This window comes from Portunus trituberculatus, chromosome 18 (assembly GCF_017591435.1).
Source record: "Portunus trituberculatus isolate SZX2019 chromosome 18, ASM1759143v1, whole genome shotgun sequence".
Lineage (NCBI taxonomy): Eukaryota > Metazoa > Arthropoda > Malacostraca > Decapoda > Portunidae > Portunus > Portunus trituberculatus.
Window position 1 is genome coordinate 21,700,986 of NC_059272.1, and position 22,500 is coordinate 21,723,485.

At 40.6% G+C, this 22,500-nt stretch overlaps 1 protein-coding gene across 6 annotated transcripts in view; it reads right to left on the reverse strand.

Annotated features, from left to right (window-relative positions):
* Window positions 1-488: 488 nt before the first annotated feature.
* The window catches only part of LOC123505456 (CD151 antigen-like), a 37,430-nt gene continuing 15,418 nt past the window's right edge, over window positions 489-22,500 (reverse strand). For 2 of the 6 annotated variants that reach the window (XM_045256768.1, XM_045256767.1), the window contains 4 exons: window positions 17,603-17,812; window positions 17,061-17,240; window positions 14,211-14,417; window positions 1,799-2,088 (listed from right to left, as the gene is read on the reverse strand). In XM_045256768.1, coding sequence (XP_045112703.1) covers window positions 1,945-2,088; window positions 14,211-14,417; window positions 17,061-17,240; window positions 17,603-17,812 — 741 coding nt within the window. In that variant the 3' untranslated portion in view covers window positions 1,799-1,944. Of the gene's footprint in view, window positions 2,089-6,412; window positions 8,887-11,096; window positions 11,756-14,210; window positions 14,418-17,060; window positions 17,241-17,602; window positions 17,813-22,500 lie in introns of those variants that run through there. The other 4 variants (XR_006675139.1, XM_045256766.1, XM_045256769.1 and 1 more) reach the window with 4 other exon arrangements.

A 22,500-nucleotide genomic window follows, 5' to 3' on the forward strand; every position in this document is an offset into this window, starting at 1 on the left:
AAACCTTAAAGATACAGTTAAAGGAAAAGCTTACTTAGTTGTTCTGAAAGAGAAGTGGTGTGGTTGCTCAGTCAGACTTTCAAACTGTTGTTAAAAAAATAAACTTACCTCTCTCTCTCTCTCTCTCTCTCTCTCTCTCTCTCTCTCTCTCTCTCTCTCTCTCTCTCTCTCTCTCTCTCTCTCTCTCTCTCTCTCTCTCTCTCTCTCTCTCTCTCTCTCTCTCTCTCTCTCTCTCTCTCTCTCTCTCTCTCTCTCTATATATATATATATATATATATATATATATATATATATATATATATATATATATATATATATATATATATATATATATATATATATATATATATATATATATATATATATATATATATATATATATATATATATATATATATATATATATATATATATATATATATATATATATATATATATATATATATATATATATATATATATATATATATATATATAATGTTAGTGTAGTGATTCCTTTCTTCCCAGTGTTGTTCAGAAGGTCGTCAGTTGGTCATCGCTGATCCTCACAACTTTCAATTCTTTGTTGAGTCCTTTGTCGCCATATCCTATTCTCCAGTAGTTTCCTTTGTTTTTATTGCCTTTTCTTGTTTCGTATTTTCTCTGCCTCGTGCTGTTCATACTGTTGTTTTCTGTGAACATTCTCTCGGCCTCCAGTTTCCTCTCTCTTTGGTTCTTCATCCTTATATTCCTATCTTTCTTGGCAATCCATACTGTGTCCTGCTCTTTATATATCCACTCTTCTTCTCTCACGCACTTGTTTGCTTCCCTTTCCGTCCACTTCGCTGTTCGCACCTTTGCCCCTCTCTCTTCTTCCCTTCGTCTTCGTTCAGCGTCCCAAAACAATATTCCTCGCTTGACAAAACCATATTCTTCTTCAGGTTTTTCTTCCTCTTTCTGTTTTTCATCCTCCTTCTCTCTAACTGGAGGTCTGTAGGGCGTATTCAATTCCTCTCGATCATTTTTATGCCTATTTTCGTCTCGACTTCTAAGCTGAGGAATCATCCCCACAGTTTTTCTTGTCGTGTAACTTATGTCCGAAAAGTTATCGCTATGGTAATCTTCCAGTTTTCTTAAAGTTGCCTCCGTTAACCAGTTAGTTCTGTTTTGTGATGGAGCTTGCGCAGTTGTGATTTTTACTTCGTCTTGCCTCTTCATAATCTTGTCTTCGATGTTACCGTAGTTATTTCTCCTGATAGTCGGTAATTTGTCTTGCCTGTATCTCCAGGACCTTCCTCCCCGCTGGTCCTCGATGCTGCCTTCACTCTGAATTTTGTCTCCTTTTTGAATTGCTCTGTTTCTTGTCTCGGTGGTTTTTGGATCATGCTGAGGAAAAGACAGCTTTCTGCTGCGCATGTTGCCTTGAAATTCACCTCTTTGAATGCTGAGTCCTCCTCCTACATTTCCTCTTTCGATACCACCATAATCTCGGAAGCTATTTCTTCCTCTACCTCCAACATATTCTCTGTGTTGGACCGATCTCTCTCTACCGGCTCCTCTCCTGGGGTCACCGACTCCCCTCTCGCTGATAACAGCAACTTTTCCGATTAATTCACCACGCCCACCAAACTCACCACGCAGCCCAGCTCGTGGAGTGTGCCACTGACTTCCCGCAATGTGGTTAATGGAAGGATAAGGAGTCCACTCATCCAGGATCTTTTCCATGCGTGTCAGCTCCTCGATATCGCCCACGCTGCGATGTCCCTGCTGGTTGAGGTGAGAGTGGCCTCGTCGAGACTTACAAGGCGTAAAACTGAAGCCTTCCTCAAGACTCGAGGCCTTCCGGCTGTGCCACTGCTCGCCCCTCTGGGAATCCCGCTGAGGCTTTGTGGTGTGATGTGTGGCGGAGCATGTGTGGTTTATGCTCCGTCCGCGGCTGTGTGTGGCGGGCATGGTGGCGTGCTGCTAGTCTCGTGTGGATCGTATGGCGCGGCACAGGGAAGCTGCAGCAACTAGGCCTGCTACTTCCAAGACGCCAACGCCTACACCCACCCCTGTGATGAGTCCACTTTGAGCCTGCACCCAGCCCACCACTCGTCCAACACACCCCTGCAACCAATGAATAAAATTGTTAGTAGAGTAATGCTGACTATAGAGAAAAGTTACACAAATTTCTTGCCTAACTCCTGAAGAGACTTTCACAAACTACTTCTTCAAATTACAGACTTTTGTAGTTTATTGTTCAGCTTCCATTTAGCCACGGTGAATTGTACTATGTGGATCAATGCAGGCGCCTCTCATAGCATACCGTCCTGAGAGGCGATAAGGCACACGCAGACAGACAGAGAGAGAGAGAGAGAGAGAGAGAGAGAGAGAGAGAGAGAGAGAGAGAGAGAGAGAGAGAGAGAGAGAGAGAGAGAGAGAGAGAGATCACACACACACACACACACACACACACACACACACACACACACACACACACACACACACACACACACACACACACACACACACACACACACACACACACACATCTAATGTCATCAGATGTTCCATTCGCCATGATATCTAAGTCGGACACTTGTTCCTTGGAGACCTGATAGAGCTCACCAGCAGGGCGATCACAAGAATCATCTATCTTGGTTACAAAGCGCCTTACCTTCTGGTACATGAATATGTACAATATTATTGTACCTTATTCCATCCTATTGGTAGTATCCATTTATTGGTTTCATTATTATCAATAATTCGTTAATGAAACACGCACACACTTCACAATGAAAAGCACAGACATGTAGTCTGTCTGGGAAGGCCTTCGATTCTCTCAGGATTACTGAAATCTTTAATAAAAGATAAAAGATTCAATACACATAACAGTAGCTGGTTGAGAAGGCAGTGCCGCACCATTGTAAAGCCAAAGCAGACATAACTCACCGCCATCCTGTTACTTCTCAGTTCTTGCCTTGTTCCTGCTGACGTCCGCACCAGTCACCTTCACTTCCAATATTTTCGGCACGCGAAGGTCCACTCTCTTTCTAGGTTTTTGGTGAACTGCGTTCCTTTTCTGTTTTGTCAAAATTTGCCATGTGTGGTTCCGTGCAATATCTTTTTTTGTTACAAAAGAGGAACATCAATAATTCTTTATGTGAGTTAGCCCGGTACCGAAGTCTGCGCAAGTATGCACATTCGTCACTTACCATAACTCGTCCCTTAGTAAAACAAGGTAGGTAAGTCGCTCCAATGGAATAGTCTTCAGAAACATAGTGTCTTGAACATAAGTTTCATACTCACAACTTTGTCCCGGAAATTAAATCTTTCGGATAACTTTGCTTAATATTTTAGAGCTACAGCAACGAAATGCATCCATAAACAGGCTGGAATTTTCATGTTGGTGCATCCGAAATGAGACAAGCTAAGTCCTACGTTTGCCGTTCATGATAACAAAGAGAAAAAGAGTATATGAATATTTTTCATTGTTAGTCAGGAAATATGTGAGTGCGTGTAGGAAAGTAAAGGGAAATGTGTCCTCTACTGTATTTTCATAGTTCATTGGATGCACCGCGTATTATAACTAAATAATTAAACTTGAACATTCAAGACTCGCCGCCGTCACCATCTCAACATGAGTGACGATAACGAGTTCCTAGGAAAGTCATTTTAATATTTAGTAATAAGATGTTTATTAGATTTTCGTTGCGAAATATTTCTCTTTCCTTTTGATATGTTATACCAGTAATTCCCAGTCTGTGGAACGCTTACCACTAGTGGTACGCCGAGGCATTTAAGGTGGTATATGATCATTTTCGGGATCGTATGTGATTTCTACTTAAATCAAATTCATTCATTTCACAGAAAAATCATTATTGCCTTACACAAGATAATCTGGCATCGATCAGCTGGTGAAGAAGAAACAGATGAATCCTTTGCATTAAATTGATTTGTGTTCCTTGTTGTGAATAAATTCATATTTGCTGGAACAGAGTTTTTCTAGAACCAGGACTGTACGGGACCTCCAAGTGGTACTCGCTCAGGAAAAGTTTGGGAACCACGGTGCTATACCTTCAAGAATGTGGGTTCTGCGGACGTGTCACAAAGGCATGTGACAGGGAATTCAACCTTGTGTGGAGGAGCGGCACTCTATTGCTTTGTTGCACGCTTAGAGTAAAAGCACAGCCTCGACGACACCAACAACGAAAACCGAGAGAGAGAGAGAGAGAGAGAGAGAGAGAGAGAGAGAGAGAGAGAGATCCCTTCTTTGAGTATCGTTGTTAAGGTTCTTAGTGTTTCTAATGACGTTACTAATGTTCTTTTCTTTCATTCTGCTAAACGAACAATGCAATGTATCTTGTTAAAAGTCAGAAAGTCCATATAGCTTAGTAGCGTGTCACCGTTTTATTTATTACTATTGATTTAAGTCATTTATCTTATTGGCGTAAGTGAAATAAGAGAGAAAATCCACTGCGTATGAAGGTTAATTGTACCTCAGAACCAGGTGCAATGTAAGCATTAATAAGCAATGTGATAGTAATAGAGAGCCAAGGGATTTGAGCAAACTGTTCTGGCGTGCTGGCGTGACGGTGCTGCAATATTGAGTCGCTCCAATACGTTACGAAACCCAAAATAACAATTGTGATGATAGTATAGAAGCAGTCATTGTAATTATATTAACAACTATACCTTATGATGATGAGAAGGAGGAGGATAATAACAATAGTAATAATTAGAATAATACAAAAATATAATAATAATGATAATAATAATAGTGGTAATAATAGTGATAATGATAATAATAATAATAATAATAATAATAATAATAATAATAATAATAATAAATACAATAATAACAATGAGGTAGTATTTCAAACCAGAATTAGATCGAATATATCTACCACTTTTCCTTTCTTTTTTTTATGATTGATATGTTAATGTTTAATAAATTTCGCGTTATTATTCAGGACAGTTGCACCATAATAGCTTACACAGTAAAATATTCTCCTAAGAAAAGAGGGTAAAATGCAGCAAAACTAATCACTTCAATTTGACAACACACTTTTTTTTAACGGAACAACGAATGACTTATATGCAGTAATTTTGTGATGTCCCTCTCAGGAGACGGAACATTCACTACTTCCTGCAACACTCGTGCTTTCTGAACATGAAGACTTTGAGAATTAGCTGTTTTATCAAGACCTTGAGAATTGGGCGTGTTCAAAACTGATGTGAATAGTGTTTATAAAGAAAACGATCTATGTTTTAATTTTATATATATATATATATATATATATATATATATATATATATATATATATATATATATATATATATATATATATATATATATATATATATATATATATATATATATATATATATATATATATATATTAGCATGTTATTGTAATTACTCGTTTTTTAACCATGTTCATCTATGTCCTCTTTAGTGGAGGAATATTCTGTAGGTGAATAATTTTTGAAATATAGGTAATGAAATCATAAGTTAATAGATAATAAAACTTGATTTGATAGAATAGTAGTAGTTTTCTTATTTATTTTGCCGTCTAATTTAATTGTTTGAGTGTTATTTCCAGTAACGTAAATCATATTATCATTTTCAATGGTCACTGACGAACAGTGTGACCTCTTGAAGCGAGGCAGAATAAAGTTACAAATGTTAGATATAAAAGAGGAGTTGGAGGCACTGCAGGCGAGCGTGAGGCGTAAGTCCTGCACACCGGGTGCGGAGGCGAAGGCTTGGCTCGTAAAATATTAAATAAATAATGTTCCGCGCCTCCCGCAGAGGTAACAGACTGGGTAAACAGGAGGCGAAAGCTAACCGTATGAGCAGACCATCCCTCGTTCCTCCTCTTCCTCTCCCTTAATCCAATCCTCTTCCGTTGACCTTTTCAAGTCTGCTCTGCTCTTTCACATTTTCAGTCGTTTTGTTTTCCCCTTTCCCTCTTACCAAACTTTACTTATGTGAGCTTCTTTGTGATGACCTAGATTAATTTTTGTATAAGCAGTGAAGAAGTCCTGCGCTAGTGTATATCCATATATTTTTATACAGTGTGTGTGTGTGTGTGTGTGTGTGTGTGTGTGTGTGTGTGTGTGTGTGTGTGTGAAGTTGTTAGATTTAGTCTGTATGTACTCTTATATACCGCCTGCCCCTCCCCTTATCCCCCACTTCTCTCTCTCTCTCTCTCTCTCTCTCTCTCTCTCTCTCTCTCTCTCTCTCTCTCTCTCTCTCTCTCTCTCTCTCTCTCTCTCTCTCTCTCTCTCTCTCTCTCTCTCTCTCTCTCTCTCTCTCTCTCTCTCTCTCTCTCTCTCTCTCTCTCTCTGTGTGTGTGTGTGTGTGTGTGTGTGTGTGTGTGTGTGTGTGTGTGTGTGTGTGTGGTGGTTAGAAGAATAACCGGTTCAGAGGGAGAGAAAAAAAAAATAGGAGGATAAGAAAAAGCCCGCTGACAGTGGTGCTCTCTAAAGGAAATAGAGAGAGAGAGGAGCACCGAGGCAGAGCAGCCAATTTAGATTCTGAAGAAAACAGTAACATGGAGAGATTTTCAGAGTTTACCAGTGAAAGGGATAAAAAAGAAAAGAAAAAAAAATGGGAATACTGATTAACTCCTGCATTAAAGAAGGGAGCTGAATAAGTCAAAAACAAAATTGCGCAGTAAGGGGTGTGTGTGATTGGGCAAAAGTGGGCGGAAGTATGTAGTTTTCGAGTCATGAAGAGCAATAACCGATAGCAATGATAACAGACAGCAAGAGATGAGACGTCACGACGGTGAATGAGACAATGAAAAGGAGAGGAAGCAGTATGACGGAAAACTTTTAACTTTACTTTATTTTGGAAGACAGTGAGTGAACTGAGCCCCTTCATGTACAAAGGATCAGTACTCTATACAAGGATGGATAGGGACACTGCGTAGTAGATGTGTCAGTAAAGAATAACACCATAAACAGTAGTGTGTGTGTGTGTGTGTGTGTGTGTGTGTGTGTGTGTGTGTGTGTGTGTGTGTGTGTGTGTGTGTTGTTGTATGGGGCGCTGGGGTACGGTTGTTGTGTGAATGAACAAAACTATGGACTTCTGTCTTGATGGTGCTGCGTTGGTCGTCATGGCGGTGCAGGGTTGTAGCAGTGTGTGGGCGTGTTGATGCGTGTGTGTCGGTGATGTGTAACGTTCAAAGCGGCGAGGATGACGATGATTAGAGCGATGACGTGAGGAACGATGATTCAAACAATTGCAAGAAGAAGAATGCTGATAAGAGATGAAAAGAGTAATGATGATTGTGGTGATGGTGTGACGGATGGTTATTGAAAGACCATGATAAAAGTACAACTCCTGATGTAATATTGAACTTATATCTGCCAGGGACTGGTCGGATCTTATCTAGATTACACTGTGTGGTTTTGGTCTCCATGTTGTGGGAATGATGAAGTGTTGTCTGCTTGAGTCAGAGTACGTAGAGTTGAATGACTAAAAAGATACAGTAGGGTGTTAAATGTCTCTTGCGAAATTTTTTTTTTTCATCTATATTCTTGAGAGTGGCATAGAGTAAGATGGAATCTGGTAGTGGTATTTAAGTATTAAATAAATGGATATAACATGAATGACTTCAACAAAATACTCAGATTTAGTAATCGGGATGACAACGGCTTCATGGTAAATTTAAGAAAGGGAGAGGAAGACATTGCTTCTCAAATAGAGTGGTGGAAGAATGGAGCAGACTGAGTTATTAGGTTATTAGTGCCGGGTCAATAAGGAGGTTTAAAGAACATTAGACAAATTTATGGGTGGGGGATGATAGGGAAAAAAAGTAACTTTCTTTTATAAAATCATACATTAGCAAATTTATTTTCCCTTTTTTTTTTAAATCACACCCAACTATGCGTTTAAGTCTATAATACATGCAGTACGTGGTACAGCAAAGCAGAAACACAACTCCAAATATTACGTGAGTGACCTTCAGCGATATATTCACGATCATTTGTGTCACGTCATGATTGACGCGACCTTAGGATGCCTAATACAGTATCAGTGTGCGGCGGGACATAGTGCTGGTAAGCATGGCACAAATATACAAATACAAAGAGACTGACACTAACAAGTGGAGACAATAATTCCGTGCCATCCAAGCTCGACAAAATAATCGAGTGTCTGCTCAAGGAGACTTATGAAATAATTAATGTTAAGCCTCACCGCGATTAACACATTATCCTCTCATTATTTTCTTCTTTTTATTTTATTCCTTCTCCTCCTCTACCTCCTCCTCCTTCTCCTCTTCGTCGTCGTCGTCGTCGTTGTCGTCGTCAGGATCGTCGTCGTCTTCTTCGTTCTCATCTTCATAATTCTTCCTTGCGTACCTCACTCTGCTATTTTTCATTTTCTTGAAAGGGCAGGAAGAAATAGAGGATTCAGTATTGCGTCCCCACCGTGCGTGCTACTCGCAGCAGTTAATAAGGCGTTTGTAGACTCAGGGACCTTGCAGTTCATGGAAATGGCGCTTGCAGTAAGCCACTAAGCGACTTTCCCTTTTGTCGTCCTTCTCTCGAGTAACTCCTTTAATTTTCCTCATGGTCCCTGTGTTCTATGTTCCCATACCCTCTCATGAAACAATTTTCTTGCTTTCTTATATATTATCTAACTTTTTTTGTTTTGTGCTTGTTTTGTTTTCCAATTTTGCATTTATTTCCTGTCTTTTTTTTCACTTTTCATATAATCTCTACTACATTTATTAACTGTGTGCTTCTTTCATATAATCTTCATCCTTTCCGTCACTATCCTGTACATTCACATTGGCATGACTTAAGGTTTATTGTCTTCTGTACATCACTTTTCTATCATGCACAACTTTATTAATCTTTTTGTTTTCTTTCGAAGCGCTGGCACGTCCACACACTTCTTTGCCTTCACTGAATACAGAATTGAATAATCAACTTATGGCCCTTTTTTCGCACAGCTGACTTATAAACAGTCACGAAATTCTATGCAACATAACGAAATTAATATTTCATAAGCCTTGGGTGCTGAATCCGGAAAGCTCAAGGGATTTTATAATGCTCGCTGTGGAAATTATTTAATTATAGTGAACATGGTTTCCTTCCTGTTTTCCGTTCTCTTTCCTTCTCTCCATTCCATTTCCCCGCCTACCCTTACAACTCTGTTCCCATAACTTTAGGAATGCTCCGCCTCCGCTACATTGACTTCACTGCAATGCTCTCTTACTCTTTACCTTTTTCTGCTTCTTTTCTTCTACTGTTTACTAGTTATTTATCCTACAAAATTATCTTATATACCGAATTTTCTTTTCATGGTTCTGAGGAATTGCGCCTAAGGAACTCAAACATGTCAGACACTCTGGTGAACGTCTGATATCGTGCACCAGGAAACAGGAAAGTGGACGGAGAAATTAAGCTTCCTCATGATAAGATTAGTGTATGAGCGACCCCAAGGGCACCGCCGCTCTCTTTACCCATTGACTTTATGATTCAGTTTTCAGCAATATTCCATCGTTTATGTTTGTATTTTAACTCCACTGAACTTTGAAGGACTCTTAGGTTGTTGTTTTTTTTTTTGTCTGTAACTTAACATGGCCAATATTATAGAGGTGTTATTATTCTCATTTTCATTTTCTTACATTCGTTTTTATTCCTGCTTAACTTAACAACTTAACAACGACTGATAAGAATGGACAAACTGAAGTCAACCATCGTGAAAATTAGATATACCACAAAGTACAACATGCACTTGTTGTTGATACAATTGCATACGCCTTTCTTTGAACAAATTTTGCAGAGCGAGAAGTGGCGTTTCCAGGGAGAGTTGCATGCCAGACTCCCCATACTCCTCACGACCCTGCTCGATTGGATGCACGAAAGGAAGAGAGAGAGAGAGAGAGAGAGAGAGAGAGAGAGAGAGAGAGAGAGAGAGAGAGAGAGAGAGAGAGAGAGAGAGAGAGAGAGAGAGAGAAGGGGAGGGGATGTGTGTGTGTGTGTGTGTGTGTGTGTGTGTGTGTGTGTGTGTGTGTGTGTGTGTGTGTGTGTGTGTGTGTGTGTGCCAGAGATGGAATAAACATTTGACAGTTTGTAATGACACAACACCTGTAAGTTCACGGAAGAAGCAGCATCATTCCTGCAAGCCTGTGTCCGCTAATCATGATCTGAAGGTTTTGCCAGAGAAGTATTGTGATTCATGTTCTCAGGATACGTTTCAGGAATGGTGAAATTTTTCTCTGTGATTTGTAAAAAAGGAAAATACAAGAGGGAAAAGTGAATGGTAATTGGTGATGTGTTCTCGTGTCCTGCAAACTTCAATAGGGTAATGTAAAAGAGAAAAATAGATGAATAAATAAAGAATACAAAAATGAATTGGTGTCGAGCAAGAAATAGTGCAGGGAACAAAAAGGTTATATACATTTGTTCTTACGTGTTGTTATTGCTGGAAGATACCATTTTTCCATGTGAAAAGAACGCTAGGTAAAACCTGCACAAAAAGGCTTTCTCTTTTTTTCCAAATAAAAACAACCGATATTGCATGCTCTTCAAAAATAACACACGGCAGCAGTCCCAGAAGGGTTCGGTCATTTGAGTTCCCGTTTTTTCTTCATCGTCCTTTCTTGAAGAATTTCATGTGATGAGGAGACAAAATGAGGGAATAAAGCGGCACAGTTTGCGGGTGAAACAAATGAAGTGAAATGAAGTAAAGACAACAGCTAATTTCCACATCAGTAAAGGGAATCGTTTAGCTATAAATTTTGTGCAGCGTTTAGGGCTGTCCTATTCGCTGCAGGAGTGCAGATGGAAGATTTGGATAATTTATAGAATCATAGAAATAAAGACCTGCTGCTGTCTAGAAAATGTGTGAACGAATTTCCGACATACGAGTGGCGTTCTTGTGCCTACTTATATATAAGCAAAACCTTCTTGAAGTCGCAAAAATCATGAGGATGATGCATATGAAAGTATATGAAATCAGTATCTTCGATGTTTTTTTTTTTTTTTTTTTTAGATCCAAACGATTTACCAAAAATGAAAGGTCAAATGTGTCAATTTGTCTTGCTTATCAGGAATAAACATGAAAAAATAGTTTAATCGCTTACAATCTTCTACTTAGATTCTTTAAGTTTTGTGTGTGTGTGTGTGTGTGTGTGTGTGTGTGTGTGTGTGTGTGTGTGTGTGTGTGTGTGTGTGTGTGCGCGTGTGTTACAGTTTGACGAAGTTAATTAATACTAATAGTATTAATTTTTAGCAAAACATTCAGTTGACTGATTGAGCAAGACGAAGTCAGCATCATCAGTTGGGGACTGTCAGGGCCCCAACCACCATCATTGCCTCGTGGTCACTGGAGTTTCCATTATTTTTATAAGTAGACAAACACTCGGTGACTTGTGCCATGTGTCATTCGCAAATGTCTGAATATGAATATTCGTAATTATTGTAACTACTTTACTTGGGACAGAAAGAAGAAAAAAGTTCTTTTCCTAAAGCATTCCCAAAGTGTGTGAATAGTGCCTACGTACGATGAATGAAACTTTACCCTGCCTGTCACCGGCCGGCACGAGGACTGCGGAGATGGCAACTCTTCACACATGGCTCACCCCCGCGCTCTCCAAGCAGGAGAGAAAAAATCTGCCTTCATCGACAAAACCAAATGTCCACTGCAGATGAAAAGAGCTGGAAGTCTTGCGTGGCTCCACCTGCTGGACCGGCGTTGAGTTCTGACTGGCCGTGGCACTTATAGCTGACGTGTTCGTGTTGGGGAGCATGAGGTGCGTGAAGGCCGCTGATAGGAGAAACGACAGAAGCAGTTAACTGATAAAGGACAAAATTAAGTAAAAGAAAGAAAAAGAACTGAGGAAGGAATGAAAGACAACAGAATGGAAAAAAAATTAAGAACGTTATGGCAAATAGTAAAGAAAAGAACGCAGTTTGTCTTTCTGATCAATTGAAAGCGGTGTGTGTTGTGTACGTGCATTCGTTTGTATCGATGTTATCAGTTTATCTCTCTCTCTCTCTCTCTCTCTCTCTCTCTCTCTCTCTCTCTCTCTCTCTCTCTCTCTCTCTCTCTCGTTCGTTTGGTGCACGTGGCAGTGACAGTGAGTGAGAGAGAGAGAGAGAGAGAGAGAGAGAGAGAGAGAGAGAGAGAGAGAGAGAGAGAGAGAGAGAGAGAGAGAGAGAGAGAGAGAGAGAGAGAGAGAGAATTTTATTTCGTATCCAATTAGGGACGACTCACAGTGATTCTCTGTTCTATATATTATTTTCTCTCCCCCCTTCTTTCATCTCCACAACAAAAATGTACCAGGAATCCTTTCATGATACATATCGCCTGTCTCCATTTCCCCGCCACCCCACCCAAACTCTTTTTCTCTCCCTTACCCATCCGTTCTGTTACTCTCTTGCATTCTCCTTCCTCTTTTGCCTCATACATCCAAATAATCCTTTTTGTCGTTTATAAATCTGTGTTCTTCCGTTTCCACAATGCTTTCTGATCCCTCTCTATATCATCCTTCTTTTTGGGTGAGGTCCATTCATTCATCCCATTCCTCCCTCTCCTTCTCCCCTCAGCCCTAACTCCGTCTATTCTGCTAAGGTTCACGCTATATTTCCTTTTCTCGTCGATTGTTCAAAAGAAAATCGTTCATGCTGTAGCCTCATTTTAATTTTTGGTATGGTAATGTTATACCATAAATGAGTCTCACCTTTACGGTTTCTCATATTGGGTTTATCTCTTCATACAATTTTACCAGAAACAGTTAATATACAACACTTGTATTTTCAGTACTTTCCTTATTGCTCTTCTTTGTATTGGTGTGTTCGAAATGAAACCTATCGTGGTGGAAATGTCGCAAGGTTTCCCATTTTCTATAATAATTTCAGAGCAACAGCGTGGCCCGCAGCAGGAAGACCTGCAGATGTCGGCCGCCAGATGGCAGGTTAATAACAGCTTCCTTTGTCCCACTAGATTGCATTCTGTAAATAGGTCTCTGATCGGCCAATAGATGTGTGTGTTATTAATTTCCTTCCGATTGATCGAATACTATTAGGTGCCATTCGTGTAGGTGTATTAGTTTTGAGGGGCACTTCACACTATTCCTTACTGAATGAGGTTACCTTCCTTTATTTTATTACGTCTGACTGTTAATTCTTTTCTAATGTTTCTTGTTGATACCCTGTTACTCATCACCACCACTGTCCACCCCTACATGCCCTCTGCCTGGCTGGCCTCTCCCTTCGTCACCGACCACACCACCAGTTGCAGTTATCAGTGACCAGAGATAATACATAGCGTCGCTTGTGGGCCAATGTATGACTGAATTATGGGGAGGCATAACTCTCCGCCTCCGGTAAGTTTGCGCCATTAACTCACGATTCCCGCCAGCGGCCGCTTTCCTTCACAATTCTCCTTCATTTGGTCATATCCAGCTCTGCTCTTTCTGATTACCTTGTCTATTTCACCTTTCTCTCAGTTTGATCTTGTCACTTGTTCAGCCTTTTGAGATACGGCAATGCCACACGTTTTTTTAGTCTATCTATACGCCCGAACACATTCTCTCTCTCTCTCTCTCTCTCTCTCTCTCTCTCTCTCTCTCTCTCTCTCTCTCTCTCTCTCTCTCTCTCTCTCTCTCTCTCTCTCTCTCTCTCTCTCTCTCTCTCTCTCTCTCTCTCTCTCTCTCTCTTTTTTTTTTTTTTTTTATTTAAACAGGTGGTTATGTATATTACATGGGACAGTTAAGTATGCCTATGCTAAAGCTCGTCCTTGCCGTAGGTGAGCTATCTTAAAGCTACTGCCCTTACACTTACATTATAAACAAATTGTAATGTAGTAATAACTAAACTTAATTTTAATAGATAATATTAGATGAATACTTAAAAATACTATGTACATCCAAGGCGAAGCATTATGTACAAAATCTCTCTCTCTCTCTCTCTCTCTCTCTCTCTCTCTCTCTCTCTCTCTCTCTCTCTCTCTCTCTCTCTCTCTCTCTCTCTCTCTCTCTCTCTCTCTCTCTCTCTCTCTCTCTCTCTCTCTCTCTCTCTCTCTCTCTCTCTCTCTCTCTCTCTCTCTCTCTCTCTCTCTCTCTCTCTCTCTCTCTCTCTCTCTCTCTCTCTCTCTCTCTCTCTCTCTCTCTGTGTCTCTCTCTCTCTCTCTCTCTCTCTCTCTCTCTCTCTCTCTCTCTCTCTCTCTCTCTCTCTCTCTCTGTATATACATATACTTAATCATTTATTTTCTCTCTCACCTTCTGATGGCGGGCAATTTGTTGTGCGATCGGCTCATCACTTTGACACAGGGTGGTGTTGAGGGGCTTTGGGTTGACATAGGCGGCAGGGGCGAGGTGAAGGCTGCAGCAGGTCAGGGGTACGACACGGCCAGTACCACCCACACCTTCCAGGAACCAGGTGCTCTCCTTCCAGTCCTCCGGGCCGCCCACACCGCAACACTGAAGCTAAATACAGAGGGAGTTTTTAATAAACATTGTCATACAGGAAACAACTGTACTCATTGAGGCCATGAGGCGCTACTCTTGCACAGTTTTGAGTGATGAGGAAGAGATTTATTTCATGAAATTAAACTTTTGTTTTGATAATTTTACGTTGCTTTATACATGTTATGGTGCTAATTTTAAATCAAACTAGTTTTTATTTAAGCAAAAAGAAGTGAATACAACTAAAATATTCTCCAAACTTTTCTTTTCCACAGAAAACAATGCCTGGAACGTTCCTGTTTGTGATTTATTTATTTGTTATATTATTTCCTTCTTATCGAGTGGCCGTTGGAGTGTGGTGGTTGGCGTGATGATTGTAATGGCACGTGACATGATTGTTTAAAAAGAAAATACTACAGAAATGCGGTTGTCACGATGCCCATCAAATTTTCTCACTATTATTCATAAAATCATCTAAAGCAGCGTTTTTTAAGTGTTTCAGGTTATGTAACCTTGGCTTTTCCCCAATCAGTACCACTGTAGACTATCATGCGTGTAAGTGACGCCCATGTGCAAAGTCTGTTAAGGGTTTGATAAGTGCTGTTATTACAAAGTCCCGTTGCCAAGGCAGTAAGGTAAGTGACACTTTGCCACCCGACGCTTGAGTAGTGACGGTGCTGAAATAGTTCGTGATGCTGCTGTAGTTCGCAACATATTTGAAAAAGGAATTGAAAATGAAATGGCTGGGGGATGGAGAAACAGTGTCACTATTTCGAAATGACAAAAAGGAATAAATGAATAGAATAAAATAAATAAACTGGTACATCTCAACAAACAATCACATACACACACACACAAACACACACACACACACACACACACACACACACACACACACACACACACACACACACACACACACACACACACACACACACACACACAGAATTATTAATGTTGTTCTTTTTATTTATCATTATCATTATTATCATTGTTGTTGTTATTATTATTATTATTATTATTATTATTATTATTATTATTATTATTATTATTATTGTCATTATTATTATTGTTGTTATAATCATTATTGTTGTTATTATTATTATCATTATATACTATTATTATTACTTTATCATCATTATTATTACTATTTTTTATTGTTATTACTATATTCATTGTTCTTTTAGTCATTCCAGCAATAACCTATAATATAGTAAAGAACCTTCTCAAAACTGTTAAAACATGATGAAATACAAGTTCACCAACTTTTTTTTTCCTTTAGGTACAGAAAAAAAATCTGACCCTGAGTTAGGTGGTCTTCCTCCCATTGGTCACGCTCCTCCCACAAGACCACTGATCGCCTGCGCTATATGTACCTGTCTACCTAACCCTCCTAACAGAGTGGCCAGCTAGTCACACTATGGACTGCTGTGTGAAATGAGTGCAATACACAGCTTGCAACGACCGACTGGAGACTTGCAAATTTGAAAAGCCTGCAACTCATTCTCTAGAGGAGTTATCTACTCACTCCACTATGTGTTTGTGTGGAACATACTATGCATTTATATTTTCTTTAAGGATTTATCTTGTGTCAAATATCTTAAGTGACAAATTGAATAGAATTACTAAAGAAAATACAATGTATAATGGACAAGTTTCACGTCTTTGTGGTAAGTTTTCCAATTTCGCTTGGCCACTTCCTTACAATCTAAAATTCTTTCCACTTTATACAGCATAACGTACAATGCCTCTGTCTTACTCAGGTCAGTGATTACCAAAATAACTCTTGACAATTATATTTAAATTTTGTTCTGAATATTCGCTACGAGGCCATTCTTCTTGACTAGGACTACGAGTAGACCCTCACCTGTTAATCGTTGTATTCGTTATATTTCATTGATTAGCTCAGAGTTTTCAGAATAGAATTTGTGAAGAAAAGAAACATTCTATTTACATAGTAAAATCACTATTGTATTTGCACTGCTGTTGATATGCAATAAAATCATACTTATTAATTATAGATATATGAAAAACAGTTTCCAATAGAGATAATTAAAAATGAAGGTAGACATTGCAGCACAAATCATCTCTCATAATTCCTCTTGACAACGAGAGGAAGCAGGTGCAGGAGGAAAAAGCCAGGATAAAGTGAAGGGGTGGGCTGGGAGGGATGGGAGGTCATGGGGAAACAATGGGGTGGTGAGGGACCGAGTGGGAGGCACTGAACAAAGTGGAAGTATTGTCTCACAAAACACAGAGGAACATTTCATAGGAGTGGTGGTGGCCGGGTATATACCAAGAGGGGAGGAAGAACAATATTTCTTGAAATGCAACAGAAAACGTGGATCAAGGGAAACTGAGCCCACTATGTCTTCATATCCTTTTTAAGGTTGAGCGTCCAAAACAATTGTGTGTCTCCGCCCCAATTCTCTGCCTTTCACCTACACCTCCTCTCTTCGTTTTCGGTGGCGGTACACACACACACACACACACACACACACACACACACACACACACACACACACACACACACACACACACACACACACACACACACACACACACACACACACACACACACACAGGAACAGACATACTGACTCAAGCACACAGCACAGACATACAGAAGCGGAGTGGAGGGGTTGGAATGAGGTGCTGCCTTACCTGGTATTGCACATAGTCGACAGCGAGGGTGAAGGTCTCGTGGCCTGGCGCGGCATAGTGGGCCTTGAGCCGCTCGGTGAGAGACGTTCCCAGGTTATGTACAGCACGCAGCTGGTACACCACCCCCAACACCCCTACTGCCACCTCCCCGCTGATCACCGCCACCACCACCAACACGTACTGCGGCGGCGGCGGATGTAGAGATAGGAACAGAAACGATAAATTAGCCATGACAGTTAGCTTTAAGTATGTCTCTCACACCAAGCCACGCTCTGCTACTCGCTACGTGCGTTACCTGCGTACACTACAGTATAGAATTTCACTCTCCCACTCAGACTCATTTTGCGCACCACTCAGACACTATTATCATCCATCTGGTACTTTTTACTCCTGCTCGCTGCATTGCTTGCCATTCCAATTGTTGGTGATCATGCTGTGTTGCTAATGTTGGTTGTGTTGGTAAGGATGGTGGTAATTGTATTGAGTGTTACAACAAAAACAACTGTTATCATTACACTGCTCGTGTTTAACGCTCCACTTACCCATCCTAAACCACATTTGTTCTCCTTTAGGGCTGCCCACACGCCCAACACGGACGTGAGAAGCACCACTCCGCCCGCTCCCACCAAGCCGTACGCCAGGTGAATGAGAGTGGGCAGGTGGTCAGGTGTGGGGGCTAGGACCAGCATCACGTCACGTCCATCGCCAGCCACGCACCACACGCCCACCACTATCACCGCCAGGCCCGTCACCTGAGGAGGGTAAGTACAATCAGGGCACAACCAATACCCAGTTATCGCCACGTTGAGCTTTTGAATGCTCACACCATTACGACGCCTCAGTAGATGTGGGGAGACATTGCTAAGCTAAACTAAAACTACAGATACTGAGGATTTTGAAGTATTTAATAATCACTTGTTTTGGTCTCAGCTGTGTCTTTCAAATTATATTCTTACTGTAAACTTGCATGCAGTCTATAATCTATTAAGCTTAATGGGAAGTCTTGACGGTCAAAGAATACTGATACTCGTGCACGGGAAGTCATTCAGGGACATTTTATAATCCTTTGTAAGAGTTGCATTTCTTCTTCGACTGGAAGAGGTAGGACAGTGCGTCAAGGAAGGCCGGTGATAGTATGTTGGGTGATAAGGATTCCTCTCACTTGCTCCACACTTGTACCTGGAAATCGTTGGATCGACGCGCAAATAATTAGTTAATTGCATCTGCCCCGTCTTTCTTTCCTGCGGCGTATCTTTAATGACTCATGAATTGCCTTCTCCTTCACAGTTTTTGTTTTCTTTTATCTAACACCCATTTATACATGTTCTTATCTGCCACTTGCATTCATGGTAAATCCCCCCCCTCTCTCTCTCTCTCTCTCTCTCTCTCTCTCTCTCTCTCTCTCTCTCTCTCTCTCTCTCTCTCTCTCTCTCTCTTTGTTGTTGTGCCACCTCTAAATGTTCCCAAATTAGTTCCTATTATGCTTATGAAGCAATGCAGGAAGATATTTTCAACAAATATAATTAATCTCGGATGCGATCTTTCGAATACATTCCCGTACAATTAGTTAATTACTCAAAACAAATCCATTGGAAATTAATCAAAATCATTTTATCATCATAAATTACCCGTTCACGTATTGGGTCTCAGATTAGCTGCTCCACACTCTTTTCTCTTCCCATCTTTCCGATCCTTCCGCCTTGCTCGCTCCACCTACTAAGGACTGGCGATGGCTCTCGTAACGTACCAAGAGAAACGAAAGTACATACTCTAAATGATGTTCCCGAAAATGAAAATAAGTAATATGAAAACGCAGTCAAGTCTAAGATTTATTTGTATTTAGGTCTTGATAAGGATTCTGAAACTGCTTTGAAAGTAAGAAAGTAATAGTAAGACCGAAAAATTGCTAAAAGAACGTTTTTTTTTTCTGGAATTTACAACAGTAATGAAACGGTCAAAGTATTGATTAATTCCAAGCATTAGAGATATGGACAAAAATAGAATGTCTTGTGCAGTGGGACTGCGGTGAGAAGGTGAAAAATGCAATTTCCAGATTTAAAAGAGCAATAACCACAGCTATAATAGTAAGAAACAGCAGAAGATGAAAGAACTGCGGCGAACTGTGAGACTTAAGACAATAACCTGGAAGAGATGAGTTGATGAGGCAAATTTCCTTTAACTCCTCCCTGTTTAGAGATGTGTGAAAGGAAACTATTTCATACATGCAAGACACGTTCCATGAACCCTGTGGTTAAGATTCTCTATATCAAGTCGTCTTCTGTCACGGAAAGCAATTAAGAAATGCTTTAAAGCTAATTCAGTAGGAGTTGAAGAATTAAAATTTAAACTATATTTATAGCTCAAGACAATCCTCAGACATTCATTGAATTTGAACTTTTTACTGCAGAGGGAATCCTTCTTTAGAAAACTGTGTGGTTTATTGTTCCAACCCCCAGAACCATCAATCACTGCATTGAATATAGATTGGGTGACAGGAGGAAATAGTGGAGACAGGCCCTTCCAATACTGTCCATCTTCCGTTATCTGTCTTGAATGGACGCACGTGGAGCGTGATGGAGGCGATGATAAGGATGAGAGAGGGGGGATGGTGCGATAAGGGAGATGGGATAAAAGAAAAAGGGATAGATGATGGGGAGGATGGACGCTAGAAATTTAGAAGAGGATGATGGGGAGTAATGTTTGTCATGATGACGAAGGTGAGAAATGGTGGTGAACGATAAATAGTAGGAAAGAAACACCAGGAAGTGTGTGTGATGAGTGTCGACAGGTGTTGAGTGGTGATCGTAATAATAAGTAGGAATTGGCAGCAAAATGGTCGAAGGATGGTGAAAAAGTAATCGCTGGTAATGAAATGATGAGAGGATAATGGGTACTGTTGGCAAGAGCAGATGACATGGCTCTTAATAAAGGAGACGACAGAATACTGTATGCTCGACACACACACACACACACACACACACACACACACACACACACACACACACACACACACACACACACACACACACACACACACACACACACACACACACACACACACACACACACACACACACACTAAGCTCTGAGATTTTTTCGTAGAGAACGCTTGGCTGTGTCGCAAGACCAGCAGATGACCATCGGTGAATAACGGCACCCGCATCTGTGTGTGTGTGTGTGTGTGTGTGTGTGTGTGTGTGTGTGTGTGTGTGTGTGTGTGTGTGTGTGTTGCACAAGTAGAAGAGATAAATGTGAAAGACATGCATCAGCAAGGAAACCCAACGTTAAGAGGACACAGCAGGACAGTTTCTATGTCAAGAAGAGAAAATAATATCCTGAAGTGCAGTTTACCAAATAGACCAATAACTCAATGCAATGTGTTGCCAGAGAAAATGGTGTGTGCAAACAAGATACATAAATATAAAGAAAAATGTTGTATTTTGATACTGAAAGACTACGAGTTCGACTCACACACACACACACACACACACACACACACACACACACACACACACACACACACACACACACACACACACACACACACACACACACACACACACACACACACACACACACACACACACACACACACACACACACACACACACACACACACACACACACACACAAGGCAGCGTTCATAATAATTACACACACCAGTGCCTGCGGCGCAGTGCCTTGCCTCGGTCGCCTTGTTCCATCCTCTTGGCTTCAACCAGCCTTTATAAATGGTCCAGCAGCGCGACACCAAGGGCTACCTGTCCTCATACCAGCTGTGTTCCCTGTCTGGGCTCCTTGGTGTGGGCGTCCTTCATCGACAAGCGCGAGCACCAGACAACAGAGAACAAAATGTAAAATGATAAGACAGAGGCAGGCCAGACAGAAATATTGCGCGTAGCATTGTGCTGCTCCGCTTCCTTGCAATTTCAAACGCTGGGGGGCTCAAAATGAATCAAGGACTTGAAGTACGAAACACACACACACACACACACACACACACACACACACACACACACACACACACACACACACACACACACACACACACACACACACACACACACACACACACACACACACACACACACACACACACACACACACACACACACACACACACACACACACACACACACACACACCTTCGACCGTGGAACAAGGCGTACCTTATTCAAGCTTATTATGACCACGAAAATTCTCCTGACTAACGTGCAGTACGGTTCGTTAGTGAGACTTAGTGCCTTCATGTTTTCATATCACTTTTTCTTCTTACTTTTTCTATATAGTAGAGTTGAGCCTTCACTTGAAAAGAAAAAAAAAAGTTCGTTTAATCAGCGCTCCTTGAAAAGAAAAAGAAAGAAAGAAGAAAGGAGTGCGCAGAAGGATCCGTAAAAAAGGAAGATGAATGTGTATCCAGCGGTGTCCCGATAGGGCGCTCTTAAAAGATTTCGAGTTATGAGAAAAAAAAAAATTGACGCGTTCTCTGCCTGAGTAGCTCCAGATTTCTTAAAGTTGTGTCGATTGCATTCACAATGTTTCACAGACAGAAAAGAGAAAATTGTTAGGAGTTCCAGTAAAAAAAGCTCGGCCAGCATAATCAACCTGCAAATGAAAAGAAAAAGTAAAGGAAATATGAATGAAATGAGCCGAAAAAAATTAATCGTTGATAGAAAAGAAAAACACTTTTAACATCACCTCGCTCTCTGCCTCCTCCCTCCGTTTCCCCCACTCTCGCTTCATTCCATATCCCACCTCCCATCCTTAACGTGCCTCGTAATATCAACGCGCAGTAAAAGTCTAACGCGTGTTTCCGTCACGATATAAGCTTAAATTATTGTTTTCATAAATTTCAACTTCAAGCCACCCTTCCTTGATATTATAAAGTGTGTGTAGAGAGAAAATTGGCTGGAGGGATGAGTAGGCAAACTGTTGCCATTGATATTTTTTTTTGTGTTAGGAGAGAGACCTTTTTGAAAGCTGACCATTCCGTTAATGAATGTTGTATTATTTCGCAATCTAATGTGTATGACTTATCACTCATCCTCCTGCTCTTCTTCCTTATCTTCTTCCTCCTTCTCCTTTTCTGCTGCTGCTGTTGTTGCTGCTACTATTGTTGCTGCTGTTGCTATCGTTGTTGTAGTTGTTGTCGCTTTTGTTGTTGTTAGTGTTGTTACAGTATTAACATTATGATGATGATCATCATTATCGTTGTCATTCCTGTAACTATTCTTTTCTATACTCAATATCAGCTTCTTTATCATCATTATTATTCTTCTGTCTGAACTGTAGTATCGTAAGTGATGTGTGTTGTCTATACAGGTGTGTGATTCACCTCGGTCGTCTGCTGATCACCCAGCCAGTCTTCCCCATTACGGAGCGAGCTCAGAGCTCATAGACCGATCTTCGGTTAGGACTGAGACCACAACACACTCCACAC